Source organism: Zootermopsis nevadensis, unplaced genomic scaffold (genome assembly GCF_977971745.1).
Source record: "Zootermopsis nevadensis isolate Lab colony 2312 unplaced genomic scaffold, Znev_1.0 Znev_ptg000028l, whole genome shotgun sequence".
NCBI lineage: Eukaryota > Metazoa > Arthropoda > Insecta > Blattodea > Termopsidae > Zootermopsis > Zootermopsis nevadensis.
In genome coordinates this window covers 16,977,023-16,992,582 of record NW_028259160.1, presented here as the reverse complement: position 1 = coordinate 16,992,582, position 15,560 = coordinate 16,977,023, and the positions used below count along the sequence as shown (strand labels likewise).

The following is a 15,560-nucleotide window of genomic DNA, read 5'->3' as shown; positions in this document are numbered from 1 at the left end:
AACGTTTCGAGAACCATATTCGTCCTTGATTGAAAATAATGTTACAACAGTGTATTTCGTAGTTCATATTTTGTTGCAATTTATAACCCATAAACATTATATTTTAGCAGCAATACGAGCCCTCTGCGTTTCGAACTGTAACCATTTTCGATATATCGTTCTTGGACCAAGGATTAAAATAAAATTTTTACGTTTATAGATATCTGTGAATATTACCATTTAATTCTCTGTGCTCGACGAGAAATTATGTTGGCCAATGACCATGACGTACTGTGAAAAGAAGCGGCAATGTTAGTTTGTAGCTGTAACTTCTTGCAAATTTTTATTAGGAGCAGATAATAAAAATCGGCAGTAGTAGCTTCAGTATTTATTTGATTGTCATTATAACTGGTTTTCCATGTTATTGTTCCGGGTTGTAATCCTGTGTGGAGTTGTGGGTAGGAAGTAACACATAGCCTCTATTCACACATCCTCCATTTTCTGGGCCTAAGAAAATTAATTTCGTTATGTCTAGGGATTTCAGATACATAAAAGGATAGGTCATGTGATATAAATACGAGAATTTCAGCCTAAAACACGCGACTGATTATATCATTATGGTAAATTGCATTTTATTATGACTGAGGTAGGCAGATTATTTTAATGTGTTATTTTACATGAAATTACCAGAGTTGGCTTACAGATACGTGAATTCCATGATAATAAGTTGAGTGTTGAAACTAGTTTGGATGGTAATAAAAACTATAACTTACTTGTTTCTTTATCATAGTTACCATAAAAAATCATTAATGCAGTGCTGGAAAGAACTGTATTTTGATATTTGCTTTGGTTAATTGGAGCATAGCCCAAAGTTCATCCAAATAGCATTATACAGATTTTCAACTGGTGTATGTGACCAGTGCTTGTGTGTTTGTTATCATTTGCATGTCCATCATTCTGGTATAGTCTAATTGTTTTTTCTTAATTATAATTTCTAGTGAAATGGGAATAATGGGTCAAGAAATGTTTCGGGTGACTACATACAAAGTAGTGCAGGCTTCATAAGGTAAGGTGTGAATATGTATACAGTCAAGTTAATACAGACTTAATACAAATTCTGAACCAGTTATCAAAATCTCCTAATTGGTGGACAATGTTAGATGTGCTTTGTGTTCGTGATGTATATATCGTAACACCATCTGACCCAAGTAATTTTGACCATGTTTAGAATCACTTAGTTCTGTATTGGCACAATTGTTGTATATTGAAATATTTTATTTCTTATTCTTTAAATTGTGTTTGGGTTTGTAAAATGCATTACATTAGGTTATTCATGTCCTATCAAGAAGTATATATATATATGTCTACTACAAGACTACTGTTGTCTATGAATTATAAATTGAGTTAGTTGTGATTTATTTAATTGTGTCATTCAGCAGATATAAATATTTTGTTCACATAAATTACAGCCATAACTCTATGTTATATTTTTAATTATATTACATGGCTTAATAAGTTAACATATTATAGGAAGGTAAATTAATTCTTATTAGGCCCACATTAATGAAATGGGAGTCCCTGTAGGAGGAAGATAAGTCACGATAGTGTTGCAGGTGCGACTTGTGATACCATTTGGAATTGTGGTGGCACTGGTCTCGGTAATATGGACGGAGGCAGGCCATGATATTGCACTTTGTGTAAACATGTAAAATATGTAAAGGAGCAGGGAGAAATTAGCTTTTTCACAGTGGGAGGGGCAAACACTGTACTTCCATGAATATGATGGAAACTTTTTAAGCAAGACCAAATAATAATATTGTGGGAGAGTTACCAGGGAACAGTCTTCTTATGAATCAGAATTATCTTTTTTAAAACCTAGTGGTAACTATATATACCACATACACTAACAACCTGTAACTCTACTTTTGTATTTATGGGTTTTATATGACTCTCAGAATAAACAGCAACAAATCCCTTAAACAGCATTAATCAGTTGATCTTTATAATGGTGAAGTGTGGTGTTTTACTTGTGGTATGGACTAAAAATTTAAATATTATTCTGATGAACTTTGTCTTCAAAGGGTCGCTTAGAATTATTTAATCAACATTTTCAAGAACAGCAGGCAAGCAAATTTGGATCTTTTGGAATTCTGAGGTGTCATGACAAGTCTGAGTTGGGTCGGAGATGAAGTTCTGAACCACTTTTCTAACTCGGGTGCTGAATTAATTTTTTATGGAGATTTCAGTGTCTATTATCTCTGGTAGTAATTTATGAATTCCAAGTAGGCTATATTTAGGAAATGGGACCAGAGAATTATAAATGAGAGAAATTGAAGTAAGAAAATTTGCTTCTGGAACGTTGTGGTATGTAGTCCGGTGGAAATCATCCTGGCGATGAATCTCATCCAACACATCGATCATTCCAGAAGACATCGACATGCTTGCTGCCATGAAAACCTGAAATATAACAAAATGAGGCAAATTGCAAACATTCTTTCACAATTCGCCATGGCTTATTAAGCTCAAGGCCTTTTATGTTCATGGTAAGCAGTCGTGATGGCTGTTTATTCTTTTTTATTAAAATATTTCTAAAATTTTTATAACCTTCAGAGTATCTTTTGGTTGACCGATTAGGGAATGAATTGAAGAAAGTCAAGGTCGAATTATGCATGGCTTATTAATTCGGATTTTTAGTAGAAGTTTTCAATGGGTCCACGTGAATCGTTCTCCCAGATACATTCTTACTGTGTGCGGTATCCAACATTAGTAAGAGCCGGCGTCTGAAAAGCTGTTACTTCCAACAGCGTCACCCATATGAAATAAAATTTTCTTTTCTGTTTCGTCATGCCCGGCTTTCTGTAATTGTTTCTTCTGTAACAATATGAAGAAAAAGAATTTATAGTTACTGCTGTATTGAAAAGCTTGGAGTTACACATTACTTTAACCATAAATTTTTTGGTCATTGTTGTGTTACCTAAAAGTAAAAGCTCCCCATTGTTGTCCCTCATTGTCACATGATCAGTTTAGCAAGCTCCAAATCATTGTTAACATATTTTTTGTTTTGTGACTCTGTTAGAAAGTTTGTTTTGCTATAAATTTGCTGATCTTATTATTATGTATGTTCACGTATGCATCGAAAAAGTTTATGACAATTCATTTTTAAAGTTTTTAACTATATTGAATTTAAAGCACAGATTGGATTATGTATGAAACAGCTTACAGTAAAACAGTTCGGGAACTTCAATTTCAATTGACGTGTCTGTGCTTTGTGTTTTAACTTGTGGCAGTTACTGTACATGGATGTCCTGTACAGTATAATAATTTTGTCTCGCTGTAAGTTGTAACGCTGCTGGCATGCGAGTAATAATGTATTCGTGGCCGCAGAGAATATGAGATGAACATTGTTATCGCCCTCCCACGTCTGAACAATTGAACGCGAGAAGTGACCAGAAGAATGAAAATGGCGGACGTGTAAGAGTCGTGAATGAGTGGATACGTAATTATAGAAGTTGGCAACCTTTGCCGATCTGCGTGATTGATTTCTTTTATAACCGATGGCGAAAATATAATTACAGTGGTAATAACGAGAAACAGCGACTGAGCCTGATTTGTTATTGCGTTAATGTGTGGAGGTCTTCAGAATGTTAGGTCGTGTCTCAAAAATGTCAAAACTTCGCTTTCACTGTGTCGAATTCCTAAGAATCATATTAGAGGTGCCGTAATTAGTCCATACGCACGTCTAACACGCTGTAACCGTAGCTAATGCATCTCGTCTTCATTAAATTAAGCAGTGGGGATTAATAGTGAGTGGCACGCAAATCAGTACTTCATCGTAATTTGCTCATCATAAGGGTATATGAGTCGCCATAACGTAATTAAGAACGCATCACGAGAACCGTAAATTATTACATAAACATATTTCGTAAGCCGTATTTGTAGTGACGAGCGAATTGAAGTAGTTTTTCTTTGGGGGGGGGGGGGGGACGTATTCTGTTTGAGTCTGCATTGAGACACTGGGCTTCTCGCCCGAAAGTCTCGTAGTCTTCCTCGGTCCTTACCGATGAATTCTAAGTCTGCGGCTATGAAAGGTTTGTTTTTATGTAGTGTTAAATGTTTTTTGCTCTAGAATCTCGCAAACGATTTTGCGAATAAAAAGTCGATTTCTTAAGCTTTGTTGCAGTGGCTGAATTTTATGTGGTGTGAGGAAATTAAATTATGACTTTGACGTTAAATGCGACGCTGATAATTTGAGATACTTTTCGTGTAAAGAAATTTTTATCTGCAATTAAGTTTTTTTTTGAGGGGTGGGGGGAATGCATTGCGTTTTTGTAGCGTGGTTCGTAGTAGCTACGATGTTTCGTCGAAAATATTTCCATCTGAAAAAGAATAATATTTTGATGTAACCAATCTAGAACGCTGGCCTTGCAATCCTGGGGTCTCGGGTTCGATTCCCGGCGGTGCCCGAATTTATAACTTGTGTTGGGCAAGGCCGTGGTCTAGGCAACACGGAGTTTTCCTCCGTGGCATCCCAACAATTACTCCATTCACACACAGAAGAAGGCAATGGCAAACCACTTCTGGATCATCTGCCAAGAACGTATATGAACAGGTCCCAGTCCGAGAAAAGGATGGAAGGATCCTGTTCATATGGACCTGTCGTCACACAGAACACTAAATAATAATAAGATGAGGTGGTCTAGCGGTTAGAACGCTGGCCTTGTAATCCTGGGGTCTCGGGTTCGATTACCGGCGGTGCCCGAATTTATAACTTGTGTTGGGCAAGGCCGTGGTCTAGGCGTCACGGAGTTTTCCTTCGTGGCATCCCAACAATTACTCCATTCACACACAGAAGAAGGCAATGGCAAACCACTTCTGGATCATCTGCCAAGAACGTATATGAACAGGTCCCAGTCCGAGAAAAGGATGGAAGGATCCTGTTCATATGGACCTGTCAAAAAAAAATCTAAATGATTTTGTTTTGGTATTATTCAAGACAGTACGTGAATTTCGCTTGGATGGTTGAAATAGAAGACCACACAGAGGAACGAAGGAAGACAGGGAGATGAACTAGAGGGAGCGAGGAAGTTTGAGGGACTGTGAAGATAGAAAGGCGAAAAGGAAATCGCGGCTTGCGTGATATTTCATGGGTCATGCGCCGAGGGCCCCTCGTTTCACAGCTGTGCCTTATATCGCAAGGACACAGCATGTGTACACTTCATGATTCAGAAACTCTCCCACGCTTTTCGTTCTGATTCTGGCCTGAACGTGACAGATCTCTCATCCGGGTACGGCGAACATGTGACTGCTCCAGACCTGCGCAGTGAACTGACTCTTGAGCAGAGGGACTTCAATTCATCTGGTCATTACAAAATTTGGCGTAGAGCTGTATTTTAAGGAATTTGAGGTCTGTTGAAGCTCTGAGTCAGGATCGCCGGTTTCCGTACCAAGATTTGAACCCGAGACCTCCCGAATATGAAGCATCAATTCTAATCTCTCGGTTGCGTGTTAGTTTTATATATTTTATTTGAGGGCGTGATGTTAACTGGGGTGGACTGTCAGGGACGTTACCTTCAGATGAGTGGAGAGAGAATTCCCTGGGCAATGCGGCTCTGATCAAGGGTCGATTAGCGTTATTAGCCTTTGAACATTCAGTCCGTACCTCAAAGAAAACACTCCTCCTTGACAACGGCCAATTGATTAAAGCTGTTTGAGGGAGTAATCGCTGTTTGCATTGAGGATTATACGAAACAAATGAATACTAAATACAGAATTTACTGAATGTTAAAGCAGGTGGTACATATAGTTACCACTGGGTTTTAAAATGTTGAAAGGTTTCAGGGATCGTATTCCTTAATCATTGTGGACCATCGTGAAGATCGGTCGATGATGAATCAGTTAAAGGATTCGTGAATTGTGTTCATTATTCGACGTTTGTGAGATTATGTTGGTTTCGCTTACTCGCGTCGCGGACTGTAGTGATCTGCTCATTTTCCTGTCTTATTTGCGTTAGGTCATGCCCATAGCAAGATGCTGTCAGTGTTTTTCATAATGCGCTCAGGTAATTGACGTTCAGCGGTGGTTTCAATAAAACCTGACAGCATCTTGTCGTGACCACATTCCACCAAACTTGGCAATGACCACTTCTGCCCCTCATATGTGTTACAAGAGTTTAATGTCTGCTAGACACATTTTTCGTTCCAAGGATCGTCGAATACAAAGGCCCGTTTTGTACAATTCTTGTGAAGATGGATGTGGTGTTGTAGAATGCGTGTCTGTGCAACAAGACTTAGGCCCATTTCTTCTGCCCACATAATAACGCAGTATAAATAGGAATTTTACTGAAGTTAAAACAGAGTGACTGTATTTGATGGCGTTGAACCAGATACAAAGGAGGTTACTGAAACCATCTTTATTAATCTTTGTTATTCAGTTTAATAGATTGATTTGTGGATAGAAGTGTGCCTTCCATGGGTACCAAATGGAATATGGAATAAATATATACGGCCAGTTTACAGATATGTACAGAAATGCAATTTAAATACAGATTTGTGTCTCAGTACGTTAAAATTTGGACATAAGTAAATATTTATTTCGTCAACAGATGGTGTGTGTTTGTAGAAAGCCTTTCAATGCTTATAATAGAACGTGTCCTTTTGTTTCTGAACACAGTCGAAATTAAAAGTAGTTAGAAGGCGTATACGATTAGAGCAGTGGTATTCAACGTTTTTTGTTCGCTTACCCCCAGATATAATTTCTCTTCAACTTTGTATCCCCAAAGTTGTTGATGTATAATTCAAGTTATACATAGTATATAATATACATTTAAAATTAATTAAATAAATTACATTACTGATTATTCAGTGTTTATCGTAAAATAATATATTTTTAAATTTCACGTACCCCCTAAGATGTCTTCGCGTACCCCCAGATATAATTTCTCTTCAACTTTGTACCCCCAAAGTTGTTGGTGTATAATTCAAGTTTTACATATTATATAATCTACATCTAAAATAAATTAAATAAATTACATTACTGATTATTCAGTGTTTATCATAAAATAATATATATATTTTTTAAATTTTACGTAACCCCTAAGATAGCTTCGCGTACCCTAAGTTGAATACCACTGGATTAGAGTACTCAGCTGATATCATATATGCCTGGGCATGTTAATTCGGGAAGCCTCTTATATTAATAGCGTTACCTTCATAATACCAGGGCAAACAGTGGCCTTTTGGGTCTAAATGCTGGTTTGTCATTTGTGAAGCTGCATGCGATTTACTGCCTGGTTTATGTTGACAATAGAGGTGCCTGTTTCAAGGAGAATGTTCCAGGTATTTATGAGCAAATTCACATTCTAAAATGAATTCTAAATACACTTCATGTTGCCTTTCGAGGATTGATGGTTGTAATGTGTTGTATCTGATACCTAGTATTTTCATGTAACTGGTTTTTACTTCCTGCTTACAATTAATACGCTTATGGAAAGGATAATTAGTTAAATGAAGCAAGAATATGAAGTTGCCGGAAGTTGACCTCAACATGACCCAAAAGGTTGCTGTGTTATGTGACTTGGGAATGTGGCGCTGTCCTGAGGCGAAGAGAAACATTGTTATTGGACAGATAGGTCATTACGAGTTAAATAAGTGACGATTCGAAAGTGCGCTTACATCACGGGAAATCGATTTTAATGGGCCACGATTTATGTGTTACGTGGCAGATTATAACGTTATAGCAATGAATCAGAGGCTCTTAGAATACAGAGTCTTCAGAATTTGTGATTTTCACCAAAATTTTGATGAATTCAAGGCGGAAGTGACGTTCGTTCGGTGCCGAGACGTGGAGGGACCCCCGTTGAAGTGGGAAAGTTATGTAGTGTATCTCGCGCCTCTATATTGGAGATAAGTCATTCACCGTTTTGTGATTTGTATTAGGGAGATCGTGGGTTAAGATGTTGACCCAGATATCGATTGTCATGGTTGAGATGCCTTCTCTCAGTCCCTCCAGACATGTTTGTAAGTCCAGTTGGCCCCTCACTTCAAGGGAACATCACGGAGGGAATATCAGCGGTGGTGTATTTTTTCTGCCAAAGGGTTTGTACGAAATTAATCACGTGGGTTATGTGTTAAAGGAACATCCTTTATTTCACATAAAATACATGGCAACACAATCCTCCAGAAACTGAAGGATTTATAAGGTCTGTACAGGTTACGAAAATAAAAAAATATAATATCTCTAAAGCAAAACATTTACACTGCAGCAGGAACGAAACTAGATAGTTCTATCAGCAAGACAACAGTTACAAGATGAGACGTGGTACTATAAAAAAACAACCTCAAAATGAGACTTAGGAAAATGAGAAGCGGATTGGCAAGTGAGAAATACAAAAAATAAGTTAATACATTTTCTAGAATCATTTTGAACTACTTTACGGTGTGTTCCAAACTCACGCGTTATTTTGATGCATCATTTCTCAACACTGGACATATTTTCGCAGCCATTTATTTAATTCTGTGGCGCAAATGTAAAAAAAAAATTGTCGAATTTGTGTATATTTTTTCGTTTACTAAATATGATGTTTTCGTTCTTAAACTAAAAACGAAAACTTCTGTGTGTAATTTGTGATTAAACGGGAATGCCATCTGTGAGCAAGAACCGATTCTATAACCGTTTTGAAATTGTCTCGTAGGTCTTAAACGCTGACGTACGAGTTAAGCAATGCCAGATATTTTTTGGGGGCTCCAAGGCTACACAACAAAAATATGGATTTGTGAATACTGATCTCAGAAACTTATGTACATTTAGTAAGACCTGTTGGTCGTTGTTATCAAATCGTTATCCGTTGTAAGGCGGTAGGTAGTCTCTGTTCGGCTGAGATGGTCGAGCGCCTCCACCAGGTGGGAACTGTGTGTCGGATAATGGCGCACTAGGTGGCCCACTTGGTCCCCCCGAAATTGGGAATCCGGCAGTCTGACCTCCAGGACGGCTGGCTCCTGGGAACCCTCCAGCACCACTTGGGCCTCCCTGCCCAGCACCTGGATAACCTCCACCTACTCCTTCACCTGGATAACCTCCAGGCTTGCCTTCAGATCCGCTAGGACCACTGGGACCACCGTGTCCTGCACCTGGGTACCCTCCGGTAGGTGCACCGGGACCTGCAGCGCCTGGAAAACCCCCGGGTCTGCCACCTGCTCCACTAGGACCTCCGAGACCACTGGGACCTCCCTGTCCTGCACCTGGGTACCCTCCGCTAGGTCCACCTGTGCCTCCAGGGCCACTGGGCCCGCCCTGTCCTGCGCCTGGGTACCCTCCAGCAGGTGGGAAACCTCCAGGTCCACTAGGCCCTCCCGGACCACCCTGTGCTGTACCCGGGTACCCTGCAGTAGGTCCACCTGGGCCTTCAGCACCAGGGATACTTCCTGGGAAACCACCAGGACCCTGAGGTCCGCCAATTTTGGAATAATCATAGATGAACTCATTCAGCCCGTACAGACTAGGGGCACTGTTGCAGTCAAACTGATCCCACCAGACACAGACGAAGTATTGCTGGTGAAAGACTGTGCCATTGGGACACAGGAAGTCGTAGGTTTTGTTGTTGGCACAGACGTGGAAAACTTGGCACCGTGTCTCTACGTCGGCATAATAACCGGGGAAGCTCTGTTGGTCACACTTGAAGGATGTCGAAGGGATCTCAGCGTAGATAGGGTAATCATTCCCAGGCTCGCCCGGAATGGCAGAGTAATCGCCTTCATTGTATGTGTCTTCCTCTGTGCCGCCTTGGCCACCAGGAAAACCACCTGGGAAGCCGCCGGGCCCTTGAGGTCCACCAATCGGAAATTCACCTTGAGGTCTACCGCCTGATGGCCCGGTGGGGAATTGACCGGTCACTTGTGGCCCGCCGACTGAAGGTCCAGAAGGAAATTCACCTGGACGTCCGCCGGTAGGTCCAGAGGGGAATCCACCGGGTCTTCCAGTAGATGGTCCACCAGACGGGTAACCCCCTTGAGGTCCACCGGATGGTCCAGAGGGGAATCCACCGGGTCCTCCAGTAGATGGTCCACCAGATGGATAACCCCCTTGAGGTCCACCGGAAGGTCCAGAGGTGAATCCACCGGGTGTTCCAGCTGATGGTCCACCAGATGGATAACCGCCTTGAGGTCCACCTGATGGTCCAGAGGGGAATCCACCGGGTCTTCCAGTAGATGGTCCACCAGACGGGTAACCCCCTTGAGGTCCACCGGAAGGTCCAGAGGGGAATCCACCGGGTCCTCCAGTATATGATCCACCAGACGGGTAACCCCCTTGAAGTCCACCGGAAGGTCCAGAGGGGAATCCACCGGGCGCTCCAGCTGATGGTCCACCAGATGGATAACCCCCTTGAGGTCCACCTGATGGTCCAGAGGGGAATCCACCGGGTCTTCCAGTAGATGGTCCACCAGACGGATAACCCCCTGGAGGTCCACCACCGGCAGGTCCAGAAGGGAAGCCACCGGGCCTTCCAGTAGAGGGTCCACCTGATGGATAACCCCCTTGAGGTCCACCGGAAGGTCCAGAAGGGAATCCACCGGGTCTTCCAGTAGATGGTCCACCAGACGGGTAACCCCCTTGAAGTCCACCGGAAGGTCCAGAGGGGAATCCACCGGGCGCTCCAGCTGATGGTCCGCCAGATGGATAACCCCCTTGAGGTCCACCTGATGGTCCAGAGGGGAATCCACCGGGTCTTCCAGTAGATGGTCCACCGGACGGGTAACCCCCTTGAAGTCCACCGGAAGGTCCTGAGGGGAATCCACCGGGCGCTCCAGCTGATGGTCCGCCAGATGGATAACCCCCTTGAGGTCCACCTGATGGTCCAGAGGGGAATCCACCGGGTCCTCCAGTAGATGGTCCACCAGACGGGTAACCCCCTTGAGGTCCACCGGGCTGTGGCGTACTAGGCCCTCCAGGGACTAAAGGGTTCTCGGGCCGTTTGTATGTGTATCCATCTTGTGTCTGTTGGAGAGAGAGTGCGTGGTCAGTTAGCGAGAGAGGGCGTTGCAGAAGTGGGGACAATTTTTGGAGTCAGGTTGTGACCAGAACTTACCACAGCTGTCCGACCTATCGCCAAAAGCACTGGAACAGAGAAAATGAAACATCTTGTTACTTTTTGGGCCACAAATTTTATCGTTTAAATCACTTACCTTTGGTTCACTGCACTGCAGGATTCCAAAGGATGATACAGGCTTGTTGCAGATAATAACACGGTTGTTTAACGTTTTGTGTAGAACTGATACACAATTCTAGAGCAAGTTATCGCCTGACGGGAGGTGGTATGTGGAGGAATCTGTCACGACGCGGTATTTATTGTCAGCCTTTAAATTGAGATACCAGAAACTGGTGTCTCCCTCACGCTAAGGCTTTGGGTTGATTTCAAGAGACGTTTTATTGTTCTTGATTTGGGCAACTCGTAATTAAGCATCGCCATATCGACTGCGGATGTTACTTAGCGTCTGTTAATTTTTATAAATGTTTATGAACTGTGGTGGAGCTGATATATCTTGTTTAAAGTAACACAAATTAACTCTCTTTGAGAGATTAAGTAAAACAGTCAGGCTGTATACCGGTCGCTCGGCCATGTTTCGAATTGTTATCGCCTGATTTAATGTGCGCATGCCCGAAAGGTTCCCTGTTACGTCATTGTATCTCAGAATTTGTCGTATAATTCTTGCTTTTAATTCGTACAAGTGAAGCAAGGAGAAGCATGTAAGCTGGCTGTGTGAATGTTTTGAAATGTTAATTCTATAAAATAAGTAAAGCATCTAATTAATTGTGGACTGTAAAGAGAAGAGGTGTTAGCTTTCACTCTCATGGAAAAGACGTTACGTCATATTCTGTTCTATAGCTTTGTCTTGTTTTCCTCCATTCGCACGGTCGTTTAGAAAACCTGAAAACGGTTTAGTCACCAGTGACTTATCTTTTGCCAATCTCCTTCTTTCGTCACCTATTTCTCGTCTCAGCTGGCAGTCTAGAGAATGCGATAGCACAAAGCAACGTACTTAACGTGGGAAGTAGAACATTTCTCTTGTCGTTGACATAATCATCGTTGGCTTTACGTTCCTCTTCAGAAACATACGTGTTAAATGAACTTAATGACGAATTTATATGCTTCTTATATATTAAAATGCTGAATTGGAGGAAGGTGGAGGGAACGATAAATGTATGAAGTCTGGTAAGAACTGACCGACGTTTCAGAGGATCTTACCGCGTCAGTTGAATAGAAATTAATTACATTGTTATTTTAACTGTCTAAGAATTAGGCAAGGCCGTGGTCTAGGCAACATGGAGTTTCCCCGGTTTCTCCGTGGCATCCCAACAATTACTCCATTCACACACAGAAGAAGGCAATGGCAAACCACTTCTGGATCATCTGCCAAGAACGTATATGAACAGGTTCCAGCCCGAGAAAAGGATGGAAGGATCCAGTTCATATGGACCTGTCGTCAGACAGAACACTAATAATAATAAGATGAGGTGGTCTAGCGGTTAGAACGCTGGCCTTGTAATCCTGGGGTCTCGGGTTCGAATTTATAACTTGTGTTGGGCAAGGCCGTGGAGTTTTCCTCCGGGGGCTTCCCCGGTTTCTCCGTGGCATCCCAACAATTACTCCATTCACACACACACAGAAGAAGGCAATGGCAAACCACTTCTGGATCATCTGTCAAGAAAGTATATGAACAGGTCCCAGTCCGAGAAAAGGATGGAAGGATCCTGTTCATATGGACCTGTCGTCAGACAGAACACTAAATAATAATAATAATAATAATAATAATAATAATAAGAATTAGTGTACGTACCTATAACCAGTGAACACGCCTTCATGCTTGGCGCAGCTTCTGTAACAGAAGAATTATCAAAAATTTGTAATTTCGTGTGTTATTTTACTGCGAGTGGTTTCGTTACCATTTTTATAGGATTTTGTGAGTATTAGGAGTCATTTCAGTAATTATTTACGCATGTTATTTTCTGCAAGGTGAGATGGCGTATGGCAGAACGGTAAAGCTATGATCAGAATCGAAAAAGACACGTAGAGCCGTACCCTAAGTAGGATTCGAACCCAGAAGTCACATATTCGTATACCCTGGAATCGTACCAGCCTTAAACTGCAATACAATTACATATTTAAGAGCTTCGTGTGGATGTTGGGTCTTCTCGGTTGTAACGCCGTGTATACTCGTAGAGAGGCAGAAACGTTTCGGAGGAATATCTTGTCTCCATCTTCAGGGCTGGAGGTAGTATTTTCCTCCGAAACGCTCGTATCCACCGAAACGTCCACACGGCGTTACAGCCCAGAAGACCAGAGTGGACATCGTTACCGTCTTGACAACGCCAAATCAAATACCGGGGGTTTATAATTCGCACTCATCAGATTTTACAAATGTGATTAAATCGAGTGAGATTTGATGTTTAGGAGGGGGGTACAGCAGACCAACATGGTGGGAGGTGAGAAACGAGTAAGAAATTAATTTAAGGACCAGAAGAGATAAGACCTCTTGGGAGAATTGTGCTTACGTACGAGGATAATATTAAAATTGATCTTAAAGTGTGTGAGAATGGGGAGTGGATTAAACTGACTGCGGATAGGGCCTAGTAGCGACTACAAGAACAGGCCTTCGAATTCTTTAAGAGACGAATACAGAACACGAACAAGCAGGCTTATTGGTGGTTTAATAATTTTTCTCTAAGGTGTATTTATGTCTAATGGAGTAAAATGATTTTGGTTTTTTTATTGTGTACGATGTGGCATTTACGGAGTCATTAGATTGTGACAAAAATTGACATTTTGGTTTCGATCATAAGAAATTCGCATAATTTCTTGGATTTGTTGAATATTGAGTTCGCGTGTTCGAATCCAGTTCGTCTCACTGATGTGTGACTGCATCTGCTGTTTTATGTTGCATTGTTTTGTGTAGCAAGAGGCCATTCGTTTAACCAGTCTTGTCTGTAAGCTGATCATCATTTGAAGGATCTTAAGTAAGTATGAATCTAGCGACGTCTTTATCATGACGGGCGTCGAGGAAAAGCGAAGCCGACAACCCCAGTGACCAAATCAAAGTCACGACGAACGTATTTGGTGGAGAGAAAAGAAGTCTACTGTATCGGCCGCGCGTTTCATGTTTACTTCAATAAATTTTCATGTCTGTTTATAACCACCGAACTTTGTAAAAGTCCAAAACGCCAGTGTTCTTCCGGTATTGCATGGTTCGCACACATTGGTCCTTACCTCGCCTGGACGTGAAGCTCCACTTGGTGTATCTTGAAGGCAACCACAAGCCAGACTGATGCTACCTTTAGCCCTCCGCCAGTATTTATACAAAGAAGGGCTTCCTAGCAAGACACCCAGAGAATCCGAACCATACGCTTCTTCAAGAGAGGGTAAGGGGGTGTTAATAAATCGTGCGGTATAGTACGCAACCCACCTCCATAGTCAGTTTTCTGATTGGCTGTTTTATGGTGTGAGGAGAAATATCTGGGTCTGAAACTGTCTTAAACTTCGGTTACTAAGAGTGACGTCAGGTATTATGTGATTGTGGTGGGAATAATTTCACTAAATGGTTTCAACGAGGCTGGGAGAGAGAAATTGGAGGGGGGAAAGCAGGGAGTGGGATCCCAAAGTGTATTTTCACCTCTGTGTGTGTGTGAGGATGCTGAAGATTCACATCGTTCGATTTGGATACTGTATTAAACACAGCGTTGTTCCAGTCCATTCGACTTTCACTCATCGTACTGTACCATACCGCACTAGACGCAAAGAAGTTGAGGACAGAGAGATTTATAGATTTCTGATCCCAGCGAACTGGAATATGTTTGTGATCGTTGTTGACACTTGGCTTACACGCACGTCTTAACCCATAAACACCGAAACTACTTAATTTTAATGTTTGAAGTGGCATTTTTTCCCATACGGCACGTAATGAAGTTGTTATAAAATTATGGAGAATTAGCTAACGCGGGACATGTAACATTCGTTGGAGTTGTGAGAAACAGAAACAAAGTTTCAGTCGGAAAACCTGGAGGATAGATCTATGTGTAAGCGGAATGATATTATTAATACGGATCTTAAATTCCTGCTCTGAACTCGTGGATTGGATTAATCTGTTCAGGACACCGACCATAGGTAGGCTGTTGGTAACACGGTAATGAACATTCGGTGTCTATGAAAGGCAGTCGATTGCTTAACCGGATGAACAGAAATTAGGTTCTTAGACGAGTTTAATTTCTTTAGCATGTAACATGACATGATGGGCATACAAATTATGTATAATCTTTTATATTCACATGCTACGAACGTGTATGTTACAACGTTATGTATTTTAGTATCGGATTTTTACGCCGTGATTAATGCAAAAATGAAATTATCTTTGTCAGATGACGCGGCTTCGGTGCGACGTATAAATAGTATTAGAATCGCGGATTAAATTACAGGCGATTAGTTAAGATTTGGATAAATTCAAGGGTTACTGATCTTTCTGAATACTCGAATTTGCTGTTCGAACGGTGAAGTGAACGCTCGCTGACGGGTGATCGATGCCATAAATGTTCGCCCA

General features: G+C 41.6%; 1 protein-coding gene and 1 long non-coding RNA gene across 2 annotated transcripts; one reads left to right on the top strand and one right to left on the bottom strand.

The window, feature by feature from the left end:
* The first annotated feature begins 613 nt into the window (after positions 1–613).
* Positions 614–1,397, top strand: LOC147872367 (uncharacterized). The gene is made up of 2 exons (XR_015537346.1): positions 614–731; positions 978–1,397. It is a non-coding gene; the product is annotated as an uncharacterized LOC147872367 (long non-coding RNA).
* Positions 1,398–8,097: 6,700 nt separating this feature from the next.
* On the bottom strand, positions 8,098–14,308 carry LOC110826663 (uncharacterized). The gene is made up of 4 exons (XM_022057524.2): positions 14,237–14,308; positions 12,810–12,848; positions 11,060–11,088; positions 8,098–10,968 (listed from the first exon to the last, which is right to left on the bottom strand). Exons 2-4 carry the CDS (start codon positions 12,832–12,834, stop codon positions 8,815–8,817), a joined length of 2,208 nt encoding a protein of 735 aa, XP_021913216.2. The 5' UTR covers positions 12,835–12,848; positions 14,237–14,308; the 3' UTR covers positions 8,098–8,814.
* Between the last annotated feature and the right edge of the window lie 1,252 nt (positions 14,309–15,560).